Raw genomic sequence first — 16,207 nt, forward strand, 5'->3', positions numbered from 1 at the left:
ACATCAACTTTTACGAACTCTCCGTCACCTACATATAACCCTCCCGGAAGCCGCACTCCTAGCAGTCTGGGGAGTTCTGAGTAATCAGAATAGTTCAACAATCGCATATTGTCAGGCAACCACGACAACGCCTCTCTAGTCCCTTATCACGTTTGTCATATCAAATCATGCCCCAGAGTAGTAGCCCGTCCAAGTCGGCGGCCGGTGTCGTGAAGCACCGCGCGTGTGATGAGTGTCGTAAGTGAAAGCCTTAACTTATACTCGGCTAGATGCTAATAACCCACGCAAGGCTCACGGAAGCTGGCTTGTACCAAGGAACCTGAAGGGTGCTCGAGGTGTCGGCGGGAGGGGCTCAGATGTGTCTACTCGGCCCAGAAGCAGATGGGCCGGCCAAGGAAGCGTAGACATGTCGATGATGCCGAAGGACAATCCTCCCCCGACAAGCCCGAGAACCAAGACCAGCAGACGCAAGTGCCACTCATGACGCAACCGACGTTAGACACCGACTTCTCGGCTTTCTTTTCCCAAGACTACTCTAGCATGAACTACCTTGACCTCCTCTCCCCCTTGGAAGGCCTGCCGCCTTCGACACTGCCGCCTGAGCTGTCGAGCTTGACCATGGCATACACCGAGCCGCGCTTCCCTAATGGAGACTTCCAGTTTGGGGTTGCGGGTGTTGACCTGTTAGGTGGCATCAACTTTGACGAAAGTGACTCTGCTGACGAGGATTTACCTCAAGATATCAATAAAAGCCTTACAGAACTGCTCTCGGCGCAAGTGCCCGAGACGGTTCCCAGCCTCTCCCCTCCTACCGCATCGGAGACATCATCACACACAGCCAACGCAAGCACGCCGGAATCGTCCACATCTGGCAACCCCAAGAGTGAGGATGGTTCTGATAAAAACGTGGACGGGGCACCGAAAGCATACAACAACGCCACGTGCTCCTGTCTATCTCAGATTTTCCTCTCCCTGGACGCCCTATCGAGACTACCAAACGATGTCAAAATTGCAATGAACATAGCCAGGTCCGCCGCTCGCGTGGCCCACGACGTCATTCACTGCCCATCCTGCAGTCTCACGGATATCACGAAACCGCCTCCGATGCAGGCATTTCAAAACATGATGATGCTCGGCGCTATCCTCCCGTCAACAGCCAACGCCTACGCCAAGATTCTTGAGCTCATCGACAACGAAGCCTCCCTGGCCAAGAAAGAGAAGAGGAACATCACGTTCCGCTTCGCCGAGTACGGTGGGCTGTGGGGTGAACTGGGCAGACGCGATACCGACTGCGGCGCCGTGGAGACGTTTGAAAATCGAGAGATGGACCCAGATAGCTGGAGGCTATCGGTCAGGGGCCTGTTGAAACTCGACATATACGGACACGATTTCCAGAGGTCAAATGGGGCAGGATCTACGATACCTTACCATCACCTCGGTCTCAGGGACGTCATCAAGCAGATGGAGGATCGGTCGAACAACCGACATGACCAGCTTGACGAGATGGTGGCGGCCGGGCTCCCTCACCCGATGCTGCATACGGACCAGCACTTGATGGTTCCGCAGGGCAAGGATGATAGCAAGGAGAATCGGCACTGCTTGAAGATTATAGAGATTGCGCGCGTTGCTTTGGACAAATTGGTGATAGCTTGAAGGTTGGAGAGCTTTCTTACTTTCTTGCATGGATTGGATTTGTTTTCTTTTCTTTGTTCTGGGTACACTACAGGATGAAGAAAGGGTTCACGATGGCAACGTTTTTGGCTACCGCGAGATATCTGGGCGCATAGGATGCAAAAAGCGAATCTGGAACGGGGGCTTCGCAATATTAGACTCTCGCTTACCGTAATTATACCATGAAAGAAGGACATTGTTTTTGGCAACTAGCGGCCAGAACATGGCCGAAAGGGTCAAAAAATTGAAACATTCCACTCCATGATAACCTCACACTAGTGCCCGTACGTCCCATTCCACCCGAGCTGAAGAATGGAAACCACGGAGACTTACTTTAAAGATGCATTGTTTTGGTGACTTTTGGTCCGCATGCCGTGGTACATCGGAATGTGAACAAGCAGGTGAGATAATCTCGAACCCCCAAAGTCAACGTTCCATGACAGCTTCCATGCAGATGAGGTGCCGTGAGACGGGGCAGTGTTTTTGCCCTGTGCAACCCTGGGCAACCAGTTTCTCGGGACTGGTTGAATGCCTGGGCAAAGCCAAATTTGTGGGCAACAAGAATTGCCCAGCCCCGTCAGCGGCTGTTCATGAGCACAAGACTCTCGAGGTTGTGGCTGAAGAATCTGGTGCAACAGCGGAGTGACTTTTTTTCTCGTCAGTTTTCTTTGACAGGTTGGTTTAGCTGGGGGAGCAACAAGGGATGTTGTTTCTATTGATAGACGGCGATGAGTCGTGCAGCAGTACAAATTGGAGTGAGACCGAATATTAGCGGAATCAAGTAAGTTACACATCAAAGGATTTCGGTATCGGGATGTCAAACCGAGTGTTTCTTGACCTCGTATCGGATTCTCCTTTTTTTTTTTTTCTGCTTTTGGGCTGCGTTTCACGAAATGAAGCAGATTATCCAAGTCCTCCAGGAACGGGTAGTTTGCAATTCCAAGAGAACCAGAGATGGTGCCGTCTTTCGACCCAGTGGCTCCGGCGGGTAAACATCGGTGGTCAGCGCCGAGCGGAGTTCCAATCAAGCTGAGAGACAGGGGAAATGGAGGGGCCACGGGGCTAAAGGCCTGTGAATCTCGTAAATCGGGGTTCTCGGCACCAGGCCGGTTTACTATGTTAGTGCAGGAGTGTCGAGAGTTGCCAGATTCTGTCCTCTTGTGGCTTGCCCAGATCAACGGCTTTTTCAGGCAGGGCAGATGGTTTTGGGGGACGGATATTGGCCGCTTTGCATGATACGATCTGTCGAATGGAACGGAGAGGTAGAAGATAGTGGTAGGAACCTAGTAGGTTAAGGAGGTAGGTACCTAAGGTAGGTCAGGTCGGATGGTGAGGTGGACCTTGAGCGGCGGTGATTTCTCCGGTCCGTCGTCCGCTCGTTGGCCGCGGCCTCCTGAGCCTACCTTATTTCAGCACAATTAGGTACCCAAAGGACGAACCCCCGTGATGTCTTTCGCCCGCGGTGCCGCCCAGACGGCGGTGTCTCTCCGTCCTTTTTAAAATCTCCTAATCTCGCCTCGATCCACCCGAGCCCCCAAGCTCCAAACTGTAAAACCGTGGAAGCCAACAACATTACAACAAGCCTTGGCTAGTGGCCCCCCTCGTGCCTGTCCTGACTCCGTCTATCCGCCCCCCTAGTACGAAGTAATGAGGGTCAAGGAAGTATTGCTCCAGGCGAGTTTACGGCAAGTCTGGGCCGTGGGAAAGTGACTAATGGAGGATCCCCCCAAGGAGGCAAAGCTAGGTGTGTTAAGGTATGCGGGGACGCTAAGCCCAATCAGAAGTAAGCTTGTGTCAGGACCCGGCCCCGAATGATTTCCATGCAATTACTCTCCCAATTGCATCTTTACCAGGTACTCATCAATACGTCTGCTCATCATCATCCTGAGGTGCTCGAACAGACACGATCGAACGCTAGACCGCTCGCTCACTGACCGTGGCTTATGCTTCTTACCAAGGCTCTTGCGTCGTTTCTCTTGTTCCTCCAAGGTGCTACGGTGCCAAGATATCAGCACCAAAGCAGTTGCCTAAGCTCCCAAGTCTGTGCTGCATGTCACTTCCTTACTCCGCCTCGTGACAGCCCGCCTTTTGGCCCATCAATCCCCGACGACGATTACCTTTTTTGCCTGTCCGCTCCTCGCTACACCTTAGTCCGCTCCTCTTCTTTCTATCTCCGTGTTTCTCTTTTTTTTTTCTTTTTTTCCCACTCTTCCCTTTTTAACCATCAACCATCCCTCCTCGCCCAGACCTTTCGGGGGTTTATTACTTGTGTTGCTTCTTCCTTTCGTCGCAGGTTTCTCTTTTTCGGAACTTGTTCCTTTTTCTTAGGGTACCTCCCAAATCCACAACGCGGTTGCATGCGCTTGTCTCGCTTTCGCTCCTAATCCGTCAGCCAAAAACCCGTTGTTCGACCTAAAGCGATCGACCCTCTCTCTCCCACCCCAAGAACGTCATCCACATACCGACGGCCGCTTTGTCGCGCCCCCCCCCCCCCCTTCCGACCAAACATCACCCCGTCATTCGCACGAGACCGCCCTTTTACTCTCTGTCCCTCCCTCTGCTAGTCCCATTTCAACAACCCCCGACCCGGCCAGGCCAATGGCCCCTCCGCCACCCTACCTGATAGCGACCGCCGCCCAAGATGTTCCTTCTACACTCGCCGCCGTCGTAGCAGCTACAGCAACAGCAGCATTCGAGGCAGCAGCAAACGCCGTGATGCCCATCGCGACACCGACAGACGCCCTCGCCGGCGCCATCGCGACCGTCGCGAGCACCGCTGCCGCGGCCACGGCCACGGCCACGCACGCTGTAACACAGGGCGAGGAAGGTGGCAACGGCGAGTGCAGCCTGCTTGGCTCCTTCGCCCTCATCGTCCAGGCCGCCCTGGGTGGCCTTGCCTTGCTGGCGTTGGTCTTCAAGCGATGGAGAGAGCGGCCACAACGTCCAGTCAAGATCTGGTTCTTCGACGTCTCGAAGCAGGTGTTTGGCTCGGTTCTTGTCCACATCGCCAACATCTTCATGTCAATGTTGACGTCAGGGCGCTTTTCTGTGACACTGGACCCCGCAACCACGGCCAACGCGCAGAGGTTGATGAGACGTGGCGAGGACTACACACCAAACCCGTGCTCTTTTTACCTGCTCAATCTCGCTATTGATGTAAGCGAAACCACTCTCTTTTTCGTCCCTGACATTATACTAATTTGTGTTGCAGACCACCATCGGTATCCCCATCCTCATCGTACTTCTCCACGTCCTGACGGGCCTCGTCGCGTACACACCCTTGGGCAAGCCTGAGGAGTCGATCCGGTCCGGCAACTATGGCACACCTCCCAACGCCTGGTGGTGGCTGAAACAGTCCTTCATCTACTTCTGCGGCCTTTTTGGCATGAAGTTCTGCGTCCTCATCATCTTCCTACTCCTGCCGTGGATCTCGCGCGTCGGCGACTGGGCCTTGCGGTGGACCGAGGGCAACGAGCAGTTGCAAATCTTCTTCGTCATGATGTTCTTCCCGCTCGTTATGAACGCCATGCAGTATTACATCATCGACTCTTTCATCAAGCAGCCCCAGCACGAACACGAGCGACTGCCGGAGGAGGATCCCGACTGGAGCTCGAGACACGCAGGCGTTAGTCCGTACGACGATGCCGACTCGGCAAGCGAGGAGGGCGCGAATTCGGACGATGGAGCGAGCTTGAAGCTCAAGAAGGCGAAACATGCGGATGACGCCGAATACGACCCGGACACGGATGGCGACGCACCGACCGTCATTGGTAGCAGTTCGAGCCGGACGAATCACCAGAGAAGGGATAAGGACATTTCGGCGGAGTTGTTCCCAAAGGAGTGATGTAAGTCTTTGTTTTGTTTGGTTTAAGCTAGGAGTTGGAGCTAGATACATGTATAATCGGACCAGGTCTAGATGGATGGCCTGTAAAGAGCTGTAACAATACGGGTTTGGTTTAAGCGCATGCTCTGTTGTTAGTCCTCTTGAATCGTATTCGGATCCTGACTATTTGAATTCTTCGGGTGACCACCAAAGTCATTGTCTGAAATATCGTAAACATGGTGCATTCACCGCCGACAGCTTTTGTACACTTGTTCCAATATTCTGCTTGGGTTAGCACCGAAGAACGTTCACTTGCAACTGTATTCGTATAAACTCCACAAAGCAGGAGGGGGTTTCGTGGCTGGTCAACGAGGATCGGGCCGGAGCCGGGTTCTCACCCCGCGGTTCCGTCTGCAAAATTAGAACCACTTCCCAGGCGGCACGCGAAGGGCGGGTTCCCGTCCTCGAGTTCTCCGGCTCACTTGCCCCGGCTCCTCTGCTTCTCTGAGGAGGTTGATCACGAAGTTGTCATTGCTGCCGACGATGGGGTGTTGTGACCTCGGTAACCTTCTTCGCAGAGTTGAACTGACAACTAGTCTGCAGATTCCGGACAATGGTGGATCGGAGATCGAAGTAGGCTTACCGCTGCTTTCTTTGGTTGTCCAAGATTTTGCTGACGGTCTGGAAGAGTATTGACTCGTCCAACACCAGCGTTTCCAGTTCAATTCTAGACTACCGTTTCGAAAACGGCCGGACATATCATCGGTACAAAGATGGAAGTGAGTTTTGGGCCTTTGTTTCTTCATCTACCTACTAATCCAGTAATGTCACGAGAGGCTGATGGATTCCAAAGAATACAACATCCCTGATGATGAGAGGGAAATGGATAGACTAGGTGAATCATGCTTCAAGACCACCATTTTCACGGGGCACGAGCTAATCTCGTCGTCAGACTTGCAACACCACATCTGCCTCATGACGCTCGGTGGCAGACTCGGCCTGACTCCCCCTTGCCAAGCGGGCGCCGACGTAGGCAGAGTACTCTGCTTCGACAGCTTGACGGGATCGTCTTGAAAATTGTTTCAACATCGTGTGGTGAGAGAAGCACTTCAGGCTGAGTGTACACGATTACAGGGTGGTGGGAAAAGCATCCTTGGATCTTTGAACTCAACGAGGGAGAGACATAAATTGAAGTTGCTGAATCCGGTTTTAGAGGCATTGGTGGTGTTTTACTTCATCAACCGAAGGAAGGAATAGAAGCTCAACCAGGCAGTACTGAATCAATGCAAGCGGAGGTCTTTGTCAACACAGTTGTACACGTATGCAAAACTTGAGGCCAGAGTGCAACTGTGAGTACATGAACCAAGTGACCACGAAACTATGCGAGAGGAGACATTTGTGCCATGCAGGACAGCACCTGCAGCTTGGTCTATCTCCTGCCTTGAGAGCCTCACCCTTCCTTGGCGGTATCTCGCTCCGGGCCCACCTGAAGCGCTGCAAAGAGGTCACTTTGCTGTTGCCCTGCATTGCATGCATGTTTTTCGTGTTGGTTTGCTTCGACTAAAGATTGAGGGGTTGTCAGCGATGGCATGTTGCTCTGCCACCAAACTGTTCGATTTATCTGTTTCCTCTCGAGCACATTGCCAGATCTTTACCTTCGATACTGTGTTGTTGGAATAACGACACAATAGCCGAAGTTGATTACCTCAACGTCACCTCGTCGTTTCATCGGAAGCAATACTTACAGTCATGGCTGAAGTCGACCACGAGGTCAACATCGAACAGGTGCGCTGGTGACCATATGACAGGTGTCACTCTCTCGAGCTGACGGCGGTCGTAGTCTCTAGAGGATAGCCGAGCAGATGTTGAAAGCGTTGCTTCCTCGAGCACCAGCATCAGCGGCTCGATTTTAGACTACCGATTCGAAAATGGCAGGACGTACCATCGTTACAAAGACGGCAGTAAGACCACATCTTGAGTCGCTAATAAGACAACGTTGTGTCTACTCGGTGTTTCCTGCTAACCGGGGCGGGTACCAGAATACGCGATCCCCAACGATGAGCGAGACAACGATAGAATGGGTAGACCTTCTCTACAGGGCCCTTAGCCGAGTCCATTAGTTTGGCATTCCTGACTGACCGTGCTAGATATGCAACATCATATATGCCTCATAACCCTTGGTGGCAGGCTAGGACTAGCACCTCCATGCCAGCCCGAGGTCAAAGTCAAGCGAGTACTAGACGTAGGCACCGGTACAGGCATCTGGGCTATCCAGTTTGCTGGTGATCACCCCGAAGCTGAGGTACATTTAAAGGAATTAATGGACCTAGAATACGCGTTTGATCGTAGGCAGGTTCTCGGCGTTGATCTTTCCGCTACACAACCAGACTTGTAAGTCCCTGTGGCCCAAAAGAAACTGGAGTAGAGGACTGAGAGGTCGGGTCATTTAGCCTGGCTACGAATGTCGAGTTCGAAATCGATGACATCGACGAGGAGTGGACATATACCCTTCCGTTCGATTACATCCACAGTCATTTCATGTCATCCAGCATCGCAGACTGGAAGGTGTACCTTACCAAGTGTTTCAAGTAAGTGTGATTCTACTTCCGCCTTTTCTAGACGGCCATCTACTAATGACGACAAGGCATATCCAACCTGGCGGTTATCTCGAACTACAGGAGCCAGAGATGGAATTCCAGGCCGACGACGGCACATTTCCTTCCGATTGCCCCTTGGCCAAGTACGGCAACCTCCTGAAGGAAGCCGCGGCCATACTTGGGCGTGAGTACGTTGCGGTGTCTTCCTTGAAGACACTGATGGTTGAGGTGGGCTTCCAGCACGTGACACTGAGCCGGTACAAGTGGCCCATCAACACGTGGCCCAAGGATCCCGCGTTCAAGGAACTGGGCGCCTGGGGCTTCAAGAACAGCAATGCTGGTCTTGAGGCTATTTCCATTGCGCCACTGACGCGCGCTCACAAGTGGACTAGAGAGGAAGTGGATGTCTTTTTGGCTGATGTCCGGAAGGACTTGGCTAACAAAAACTACCACACCTATATTCCCATGTAAGTCTCACCATCGTGCTTGGACATTGGCCAACGCCGTTCTCATATTGACTTGTTGGACTCGGGTATTTTGTTGTTGGACGTAAACCGGAATAGAGGCAGTAAAACCAACGCGAATCTTGAAAATGATGGCGCACGAAATGTTTGATTAGGAACGGGATGTAGGTGTTTGGAGATTCGGCAAGTAGTCGTGCCAGCCACACCGTGATCCGCAGCTTTTGGATTTTGTTCACTGTTTCGGTGTCCACCTTTCCAGTAAAGAATATTTTCGGCCACTTCCAACTTGATTAATTGCCCCTACTGGAACCGGATTTATCATCGCGCTTCTCATCGGTAACACAGTCAAAGGCAGTTGTTGCTGAAGCCAGGGTGACTCGGACATTCGCCTCGGCTCCGGTACCCTATGCCAAAGGTCTCGTGTTACATCCAATGGTTTCCAACGGTTCGCTTGTCCCAACACCAGGGGTGTGCGCGATAGTCACCCCGAGTCCCACAATTATCTTCTTCAAAGAGGCAACTTGGCCGTCGGGCTGCGTTATGCAATGCGCATTTGCTCTGTTGGTCGTCTCCGGAGACAGGGGTGGCCAAGAAGAGGGGGCGCGCAATCGAATGTTTTGGTCGCCACAGAAAACAGAACAGCTTGCCATTCTCCCCGCCTTCAAATGGTCTTCGCCTCTCAGCAGATCTCAACCCGTTTTCTCGTTGTCTCAAGGAATTCATTTGCAGAAGAAAAGTCACCGTTGAAGATATCTCACAATGTGTCAAGATACCCCTCCAAATGTGGACCGCGAAGACCAACTGGTCGCCGATGACCCTGTATGCATTGAATCGTCACATCACTACCACATGGCTGTACAATGAATCTAACTGCAGTTGCAGGTCGAAACCGACAGCGAGGCAGACCTCGAGGTAAGTTTGACTTTCCTCATTTCCATGTCCTTCCTTTGCGAGAAGCTCCTATTAATGCTATCCGTGTGGCGCAGAGTCTGCTGTCTGAGACGACGAGTATAAAAACCTCAATGCTTCAGTATCGTCAGGAAAATGGCAGAACCTATCACAAGTATAAAGATGGACGTAAGCAAGCGGCTTCCCGTGCTCAATCATAGCTTTTGTCTAACTAGCGATATCAGAATACTTTGTTCCTAATGACGAGACGGAAATCGACAGACTTGGTAAGTCAAATTCCAATCTTGGACTTGATCCGTCGCTGACCAGCCGCCACCAGATATGCAGCATGAGATCTTTTATCTGACTTGGGACGGCAAACTCGGTGTCACCCCGCCATGTGAGCCCGACGCCAAAGTTGGTCGTGTTCTTGACCTCGGCACCGGCAGTGGACTTTGGGCCATCGAGTTTGGCGATCTGCACCCTGAAGCTGAGGTGAGTAGTACTTGAAAATCACGCAGTCCGATATCTGCATTGCTGGTTGAAAATGGCTACTCACTAACCACCTGTGAAGGTACTGGGTATGGATCTCTCGCCCACTCAACCCTCAGAGTAAGTCTCCTTTCATCCAAGCACCAAGGCTTTTGACGCAGTTACCTGGGACGTGATCGCTGACTTCATTGCTATCGAAGGGTTCCGCCCAATGTCAGGTTTGAGATTGATGATTTCGATGAGGACTGGCTCTACTCGCAGCCATTCGACTACATCCACAGCAGAATCATCAATGGGGGTGTCGGTGACTGGGAGAAGTTGATCAAGAAAGCTTACGAGTAAGTTGCCCTGAAAATACGGCAGGTAGAAGACATTTCTAACAGAAATACCGCAAACAGCAACCTCCAGCCCGGCGGATGGTTCGAGATCCAGGAGTCAGAGTTCTCGCCCGCCGCTGACGACGGTACGCTGCCGCCGGAAAAGGCATTGTCTAGATTCGCCGCACTAGTTCGCGACGCCGTAAAGGCCTTTGGACGGCCCTTTGTCGAGGTCCCTACCCTGAAGGACATCCTCACAGAGGTCGGGTTCGAAGACGTGGCCCTCACCCGCTACAAGTGGCCGACGAATCCCTGGCCCAAGGACCCCAAGCATAAGAGAATCGGCGAGTGGAACTTCCACAACTTTGCCGGCGCCGTCGAGACCATGGCTCTTGCGCCGCTGACCCGCGTGCATGGTTGGACCAAGGAGGAAGTGTTGGTGTTCTCTGCCGAGGTGCGGAAGGATCTTAGGGATCCAAAGGTTCATGCCTACTTCCCAATGTAAGTCGCAACATGTTTTTTTTGCCATCTGGGCTGGAGATCTGACAACGTTAATAGCTACACGGCTGTGGGCAGGAAGCCGTTGAAAGCGGCGACTCCGGCAGTGGCTACCGAGACCGCTCCGGCTGAAGCCTCAGCTTAACCTCAGCGATTCCGATGCCCCCTTCGGCTAGCTAATGGCTCAAGGCAGCTTTGCGATCTTCAGTTGGAACAGATCAAATCATGAAGATCTTTGGAAGGGGCCTGGTATCTTTCATGATGTCTTACACACGGGCGGCATTATTTCTGAGCGTATCGAGTTTCTAATCAAATTGGGTAGAAAGCCCATTCGCGTAGTGTTTTCCAGCCTCTCGTGACTTCATTTTGTCAACTCTGCGGTGATAAGATTTGACTGAGAAACTCAGACTTGAAGAAAGATCCGGGATTCTGTGTGAAGAATGTTTTGGTATTATTACTTGTGCCTATTCCATTGTCACACTTCAGTCGTTCGTTTGGTGCGGCTAGAAGAGAGGAGACACTAGCCTGACGGGTGTTTTGCCCGCGACCGGCGGCGGGGAATGCCTTTCCCATTCCCCTGCCGCATCTCCAATTTTCTCGGTCTGTAAGAAGGCAACGTCGCCGCTCGCCTGCATCATGCGGCCTGCACGTCGATACTGTGGTTGGTGGTTGACGGGCAAGCCGCGGTTGGCAGGACACGAGTTGGTTTGACAAGCAAGAAGGGGTTGATTCGTCTGGCCATCTCCCAAAACTCCGAATCATCACCTCGTGGGTTTCTATAACTGAAAATTGCTTCCCAAACCTTCAGGCATAAAATAGCATAGTCCTGAATTATATCAACAGACACGCTTTCAGGACAGGCTCAAAGTACTGCGATCATGGCCGCCACACACGGCGATCCGGAGGCCCACCTGGTCGCTGAAGACGACGTACGGGTCCGTGCAAGCACCATTATCGAGAGCACCAGTGCTAACGATGATCGCATCAGATTTCCGATAGCGAACAGGATCTTGAGAGTCTTCGGTCAGAGACTACGAGCGTGAAGGACTCTATTCTTGAGTATAGAATTGAGAATGGAAGATCTTATCACAAGTACAAAGATGGCAGTGAGTCTATACTCCTTGTCAGAGATTTGGGTTGCGAACTTTTGCTAATGTACTTCAGAATATGCCTGGCCTAATGACGACATGGAAAAGAACAGACAAGGTGATTTGTGAATCTCGTGGCATTTCCATTAGGTGCTAAGGAATTATTTACTAAAGGAAGTAGATATGCAACACGAAATTTGCCTCCTTACGTTTCACGAGAGGTTAGGGTTCGCTCCTCCTTGCGATGAGAGCGCCAAAGTCGGCCGCGTTCTCGATCTGGGTACTGGAACCGGCCTCTGGGCCATTGACTATGGCGACAACCACCCAGAGACGGAAGTAAGAGCTGATCATGAAAGTTGTGTTTCCAGAGACAGGTGTCTGACAGTGAGATAGGTGCTGGGCGTTGATCTCTCTCCCATTCAGCCACGAGAGTAGGCGATTTTCCCGATTGGAGCGTGATAGGCTACCTTGCTAACGACATCTACTTAGTGTGCCTCCTAACGTTAAGTTTGAGGTTGACGACGTCGAGGAGGAATGGCTCTACTCACGGCCTTTTGACTACATCCACCTTCGATTTATGAATGGCTCAATTTCGGATTGGAAGAAGATCATTCAGAAAGCCTACGAGTATGTCTGGTTTCTTTTGCTCACTGTATTAATTAACTTGATTGACGTTCGCGGTATTTAGGCTTCACTGGAACGAAGCAAATCGCACAGGGCTAATTGGATTCGCGCAATAGTAATCTCGTCCCGGGTGGCTACTTTGAGATCCAGGAGTCAGAGTTCATTATCAGAGCCGATGATGGCACTCTTCCCCCCGAGAAACCTCTGGACCAATTTGTTTCCCTCATTCGGGAAGCTGCGGAAAAGTTTGGGCGTAGATTCGCTCCTGTATCTGAGATAAGGGAGCAGATGGTTGATGTTGGATTCGGAAACGTGGTCCAGCAGAACTTCAAGTGGCCTTCTAACCCATGGCCGAAAGATGACCACCACAAGAGGATTGGCGAATGGAACTTCCACAACTTCGTGGATGCTGCTGAAGCTATGGCTCTCGCACCTTTGACTCGCGTCCACAACTGGACGAAGGAGGAGGTCCAAGTTTTCCTTGTAGGCGTTCGTAAGGATATGAGAGACAAGAGAATCCACTCGTACATGCCCATGTAAGTTGCCTTGACACCTTGTATCGGAGGGTATCCTCTGAGACTGACATAACCTCCCGTAGATCAACTCTTGTGGGTAGGAAACCCTTGAAGGAAGATACTCCGGCTCCACCTCAAGATCAGAGCACGCCAGCAACTGCAGCTTGATCCTGGCGAAGGTTCTTCCACGTCCCTCTAGAATTACTAGCCAGGAAAGCAATAGCTATATAAAGTATTGGGTCAAATTGCACAATTAATTGGCTGAGAAGGGTCCCCCGTTCTGTTCTGGACCATCGTGTGTGTAAGCTCAGCCTGAGTCCAAACACATTAATTGTCCACTATCGTTACTTGATCGAGATTGGGAAGAGTGGCCGAGGCATCAAAATATCGTGGGCATGGGTAAGGGTCTGGCGCACCGCGGACACGGAATGTCTTCCGAAGGTGGGCAGTCCAGATTCTCGTTGGCAGGGGTTTGCCGACTGATGTGGCAAGTGGTAGGATCGCGACATGCAGTTGGAAATCGTTGCCACATGCCCGTGTCTCATCTCTTCTCTCTTCATTCGGCCGAAGTTTTCTCTGCTCCACAATCTTCTGCAATGGGGAGACTGCACCGTTGAGATGCATATGCATGTTTGCTCGTTGGTTCCTACGCCGAGCCCCAGCTCAGAAGAGGGGTGCCGAACTGAGATCGCCTGTTTGAATCACAAAAACAATCAAGACCCCTCAACAGTTTTCTTCATTACCTTTTCCTAGGATCTTTGCTGCTATCACTTCAGTGTGACGTGGCGCAGTGTTCTGATCTCATCAGTATTGAATTAGCAAACAGCAAGATCGGCACAAGACTCGCCAACGCGCTAGTTCCACCCAAGATGGCCCAACCAAGCACTACTATCACTCCCCAAATCGTCGCAGACGATCAGGTAAAGTCGTCGTACCATCTCTCTCTGTGATGGGGTTCTAAATGTGGTAAGCATGACGATGCTCAGTCAGATATTGGAAGCGTAAGTGCAAGCTACACTCCGACTCTTCGACGCATCATGAGTTTTACTTACAAGCTTGTCACAGAGCACCGCTTCTTCGAGCACCAGTCTGCGTGCCTCAATCCTGGACTACCGTGTTGAGAATGGCAGGACTTACCATCGGTACAAAGATGGCAGTGTGTTTCCTCTAATAAATCATGGAAGAACCTTTCTAACATTGACCGAGAATACACGATTCCCAACGACAGTAGGGAATTGGAGAGGCTAGGTAGTGCTCATCAGCTCATGTCGTGTCCGAATACTCACTCACATTGATCACAGACATGCAAGATGAGCTTTGGGCTATTTCACTCGACTTCGCCTCTGGCATGGCTCCGCCCGGCCAGTTGGGTGCTGAAGTTGGCCGAGTCCTTGACGTCGGGACCGGCAGTGGCATCTGGGCAATCAACTATGCAGATGACCATCCCGATGTTGAGGTACCAAGGGTCCCCTTAGGTGAAAAGCAGTTGTTCTCGAACGTGCTTTACTGACTTTGTTCTCCCCCAAGGTTCTTGGTATTGACCTCTCTCCGACCCTCCCTGACTAGTATGCGTCTCCATCTCCCTCGTCTCATGGATTACCCTTACAAGTCATACTTTATGCGAAAAGGTGTTAACAAGGATTTCTTCTAGCGTACCACCAAATGTCAGGTTTGAGGTTGATGACGTTGAAGAAGAATGGACGTACTCAAGGCCTTTTGATTATATCCATAGCCGTGTCATGACAGGCAGCGTTAGCGACTGGGATTTGTATCTTCGTAGGTGCTACGAGTGAGTTTTTTCCTCCCTCTAAGTCCCGGTCTATGTAAGATTGCCACAGGAGCTGATCCAAGTGCCGATAAAGCAACCTCGTTCCTGGTGGCTGGGTTGAATTGCAGGAAATTGCTGTATACTGCGACTCAGATGACGGGACGCTGACACCAGACCACGCGATTTCCAAATGGAGCAAACTGTTACACGAGGCAACGATCAAGCTCGGGCGCCCCTACATTGATCCCGAAGGCCTCCCAGAGAAGGTCCAGGCTGCCGGATTCGTTGACGTTGCTATCACTGCATTCAAATGGCCGCTCAACGACTGGGCCAAAGACCCCAAGTACAGGCAACTTGGCAGACTTCAGCTGGAGAATGGCTTAGCTGGCATTGAGGGGTTCACTATGGCAGCGTTTACCAGAGCCTTTGAGTGGACCGCTGAGGAGGTCAACGTGTTCCTCGTCGATGTGCGAAAGGATGTTAACAACCGGAGAGTTCACGGGTACCTTCCAACGTAAGTCGCAGTGATCCCCACGCCATGAAGCTCACTTGGACACCCAATTTAGTTACTCCATTATTGGACGCAAGCCGGAAAAGGGACAAAAATCAGCTGTCCCGGCTGCCCAGGCTCCTGTTTCCACCAAAACTCCTGCTGCCACTGAGCCTACTGTTTCTACTCCTTCACAGGCCCAAGCCCCGACTTCATCTTGATGATATAGTTCGAAGTCACGGCTGTCGAGTGAGGTTGCGCTCGAGACGGGATCTAGCGGCTCTAGTCGCCTTTAGTGTAAGTCTATCCTGGGGGTTTGCAGGGATATATCAACTTGCAACCCACGAATCATACGAATGCAAACGACAGCGGCACCAAGCCGCAAGTGTCAATCTTCGAGCAAGCATGAGGGCATGCACTAGAGATGGAGGGGCGGCTTTGGTCGTGATCCCGCGTGCCGGCTTCGATGTCTTGCTGGGATGAGAATGACGAAACAACTAGAGGCGATTTAATCAGTTACTTAGACATGAACAGCTTCTGCTCGCCGTAATCTTTCTTCCCAAATGGCTTATAACTTACTTTTTGATCCACTTGCCGAATAGTCTTCTTCAAGACGGGGCTTTCATTGTTAGGGGCCAGGCTCTATTGTTCGTTGAGCTGGCACCTTGGCAACTACACTGTCGGACACCTGCGGCATAGACAAGGGGACGCTAGTTGGGTGATAGTCTCGATGTTTGCCCACAGCCTTTGCAGACAAGGGAGCGGCCGAGGTCAGATGTGACAAGCATCACCATCCATTCAGTGGAAGACACTACTTTCTCCCTTGTCTGAAGTTGGAACTTCCTATTCGGTCGCATCTTCTTCAGTTCCACATTTGTTTGCAACGCGGTGGCAACGCCATCGGCGCGCATATGCATGTTTCCCCGTGGGTTCCTCCTGCGAAGAAGAGGGGTTGGCTGGGGGCATGTTGGC

At 51.7% G+C, this 16,207-nt stretch overlaps 9 protein-coding genes across 9 annotated transcripts; 8 read left to right on the forward strand and 1 right to left on the reverse strand.

Moving 5' to 3' along the window:
- The first annotated feature begins 8 nt into the window (after positions 1-8).
- Positions 9-1,827, forward strand: BDP81DRAFT_28887 (uncharacterized protein). Its single transcript, XM_060583053.1, has 2 exons — positions 9-237; positions 290-1,827. The coding sequence occupies exons 1-2, from the start codon at positions 168-170 to the stop codon at positions 1,651-1,653; spliced, it is 1,434 nt and encodes a 477-aa protein (XP_060445414.1). The 5' UTR covers positions 9-167; the 3' UTR covers positions 1,654-1,827.
- On the reverse strand, positions 1,828-2,576 carry BDP81DRAFT_28884 (uncharacterized protein). Its single transcript, XM_060583052.1, has one exon. The coding sequence runs from the start codon at positions 2,463-2,465 to the stop codon at positions 2,001-2,003; it is 465 nt and encodes a 154-aa protein (XP_060445415.1). The 5' UTR covers positions 2,466-2,576; the 3' UTR covers positions 1,828-2,000.
- A 972-nt stretch (positions 2,577-3,548) lies between these two features.
- On the forward strand, positions 3,549-4,163 carry BDP81DRAFT_428401 (uncharacterized protein). The gene has a single exon (XM_060590418.1). It carries the CDS (start codon positions 3,615-3,617, stop codon positions 4,053-4,055), a length of 441 nt encoding a protein of 146 aa, XP_060445416.1. The 5' UTR covers positions 3,549-3,614; the 3' UTR covers positions 4,056-4,163.
- A 223-nt stretch (positions 4,164-4,386) lies between these two features.
- Positions 4,387-5,515, forward strand: BDP81DRAFT_319605 (vacuolar membrane protein-domain-containing protein; the record flags this gene model as incomplete). Its single annotated transcript, XM_060584449.1, has 2 exons — positions 4,387-4,827; positions 4,883-5,515. 2 exons carry the CDS (start codon positions 4,387-4,389, stop codon positions 5,513-5,515), a joined length of 1,074 nt encoding a protein of 357 aa, XP_060445417.1.
- A 371-nt stretch (positions 5,516-5,886) lies between these two features.
- Positions 5,887-6,842, forward strand: BDP81DRAFT_428403 (uncharacterized protein). The gene is made up of 4 exons (XM_060590419.1): positions 5,887-6,127; positions 6,183-6,273; positions 6,348-6,389; positions 6,447-6,842. Exons 1-4 carry the CDS (start codon positions 6,038-6,040, stop codon positions 6,566-6,568), a joined length of 345 nt encoding a protein of 114 aa, XP_060445418.1. The 5' UTR covers positions 5,887-6,037; the 3' UTR covers positions 6,569-6,842.
- Positions 6,843-7,243: 401 nt separating this feature from the next.
- On the forward strand, positions 7,244-8,755 carry BDP81DRAFT_406621 (S-adenosyl-L-methionine-dependent methyltransferase; the record flags this gene model as incomplete). The annotated part of the gene is made up of 6 exons (XM_060588983.1): positions 7,244-7,279; positions 7,335-7,455; positions 7,534-7,575; positions 7,642-7,885; positions 7,945-8,082; positions 8,139-8,755. The coding sequence occupies 6 exons, from the start codon at positions 7,244-7,246 to the stop codon at positions 8,560-8,562; spliced, it is 1,005 nt and encodes a 334-aa protein (XP_060445419.1). The 3' UTR covers positions 8,563-8,755.
- A 412-nt stretch (positions 8,756-9,167) lies between these two features.
- Positions 9,168-11,280, forward strand: BDP81DRAFT_374745 (TAM domain methyltransferase). Its single transcript, XM_060586703.1, has 9 exons — positions 9,168-9,374; positions 9,438-9,467; positions 9,542-9,632; positions 9,689-9,730; positions 9,784-9,938; positions 10,018-10,055; positions 10,136-10,273; positions 10,334-10,753; positions 10,811-11,280. The coding sequence occupies exons 1-9, from the start codon at positions 9,315-9,317 to the stop codon at positions 10,893-10,895; spliced, it is 1,059 nt and encodes a 352-aa protein (XP_060445420.1). The 5' UTR covers positions 9,168-9,314; the 3' UTR covers positions 10,896-11,280.
- Positions 11,281-11,387: 107 nt separating this feature from the next.
- BDP81DRAFT_428407 (S-adenosyl-L-methionine-dependent methyltransferase) lies at positions 11,388-13,239 on the forward strand. Its single transcript, XM_060590420.1, has 8 exons — positions 11,388-11,679; positions 11,739-11,856; positions 11,915-11,956; positions 12,020-12,174; positions 12,232-12,269; positions 12,328-12,465; positions 12,579-12,998; positions 13,061-13,239. The coding sequence occupies exons 1-8, from the start codon at positions 11,629-11,631 to the stop codon at positions 13,143-13,145; spliced, it is 1,047 nt and encodes a 348-aa protein (XP_060445421.1). The 5' UTR covers positions 11,388-11,628; the 3' UTR covers positions 13,146-13,239.
- A 494-nt stretch (positions 13,240-13,733) lies between these two features.
- On the forward strand, positions 13,734-15,604 carry BDP81DRAFT_28974 (S-adenosyl-L-methionine-dependent methyltransferase). The gene is made up of 9 exons (XM_060583056.1): positions 13,734-13,897; positions 13,949-13,978; positions 14,043-14,133; positions 14,184-14,225; positions 14,279-14,433; positions 14,505-14,542; positions 14,629-14,766; positions 14,840-15,259; positions 15,312-15,604. Exons 1-9 carry the CDS (start codon positions 13,847-13,849, stop codon positions 15,454-15,456), a joined length of 1,110 nt encoding a protein of 369 aa, XP_060445422.1. The 5' UTR covers positions 13,734-13,846; the 3' UTR covers positions 15,457-15,604.
- Positions 15,605-16,207: the final 603 nt, after the last annotated feature.

This window comes from Colletotrichum phormii (genome assembly GCF_030913505.1).
Source record: "Colletotrichum phormii strain CBS 102054 chromosome Unknown BDP81scaffold_10, whole genome shotgun sequence".
NCBI lineage: Eukaryota > Fungi > Ascomycota > Sordariomycetes > Glomerellales > Glomerellaceae > Colletotrichum > Colletotrichum phormii.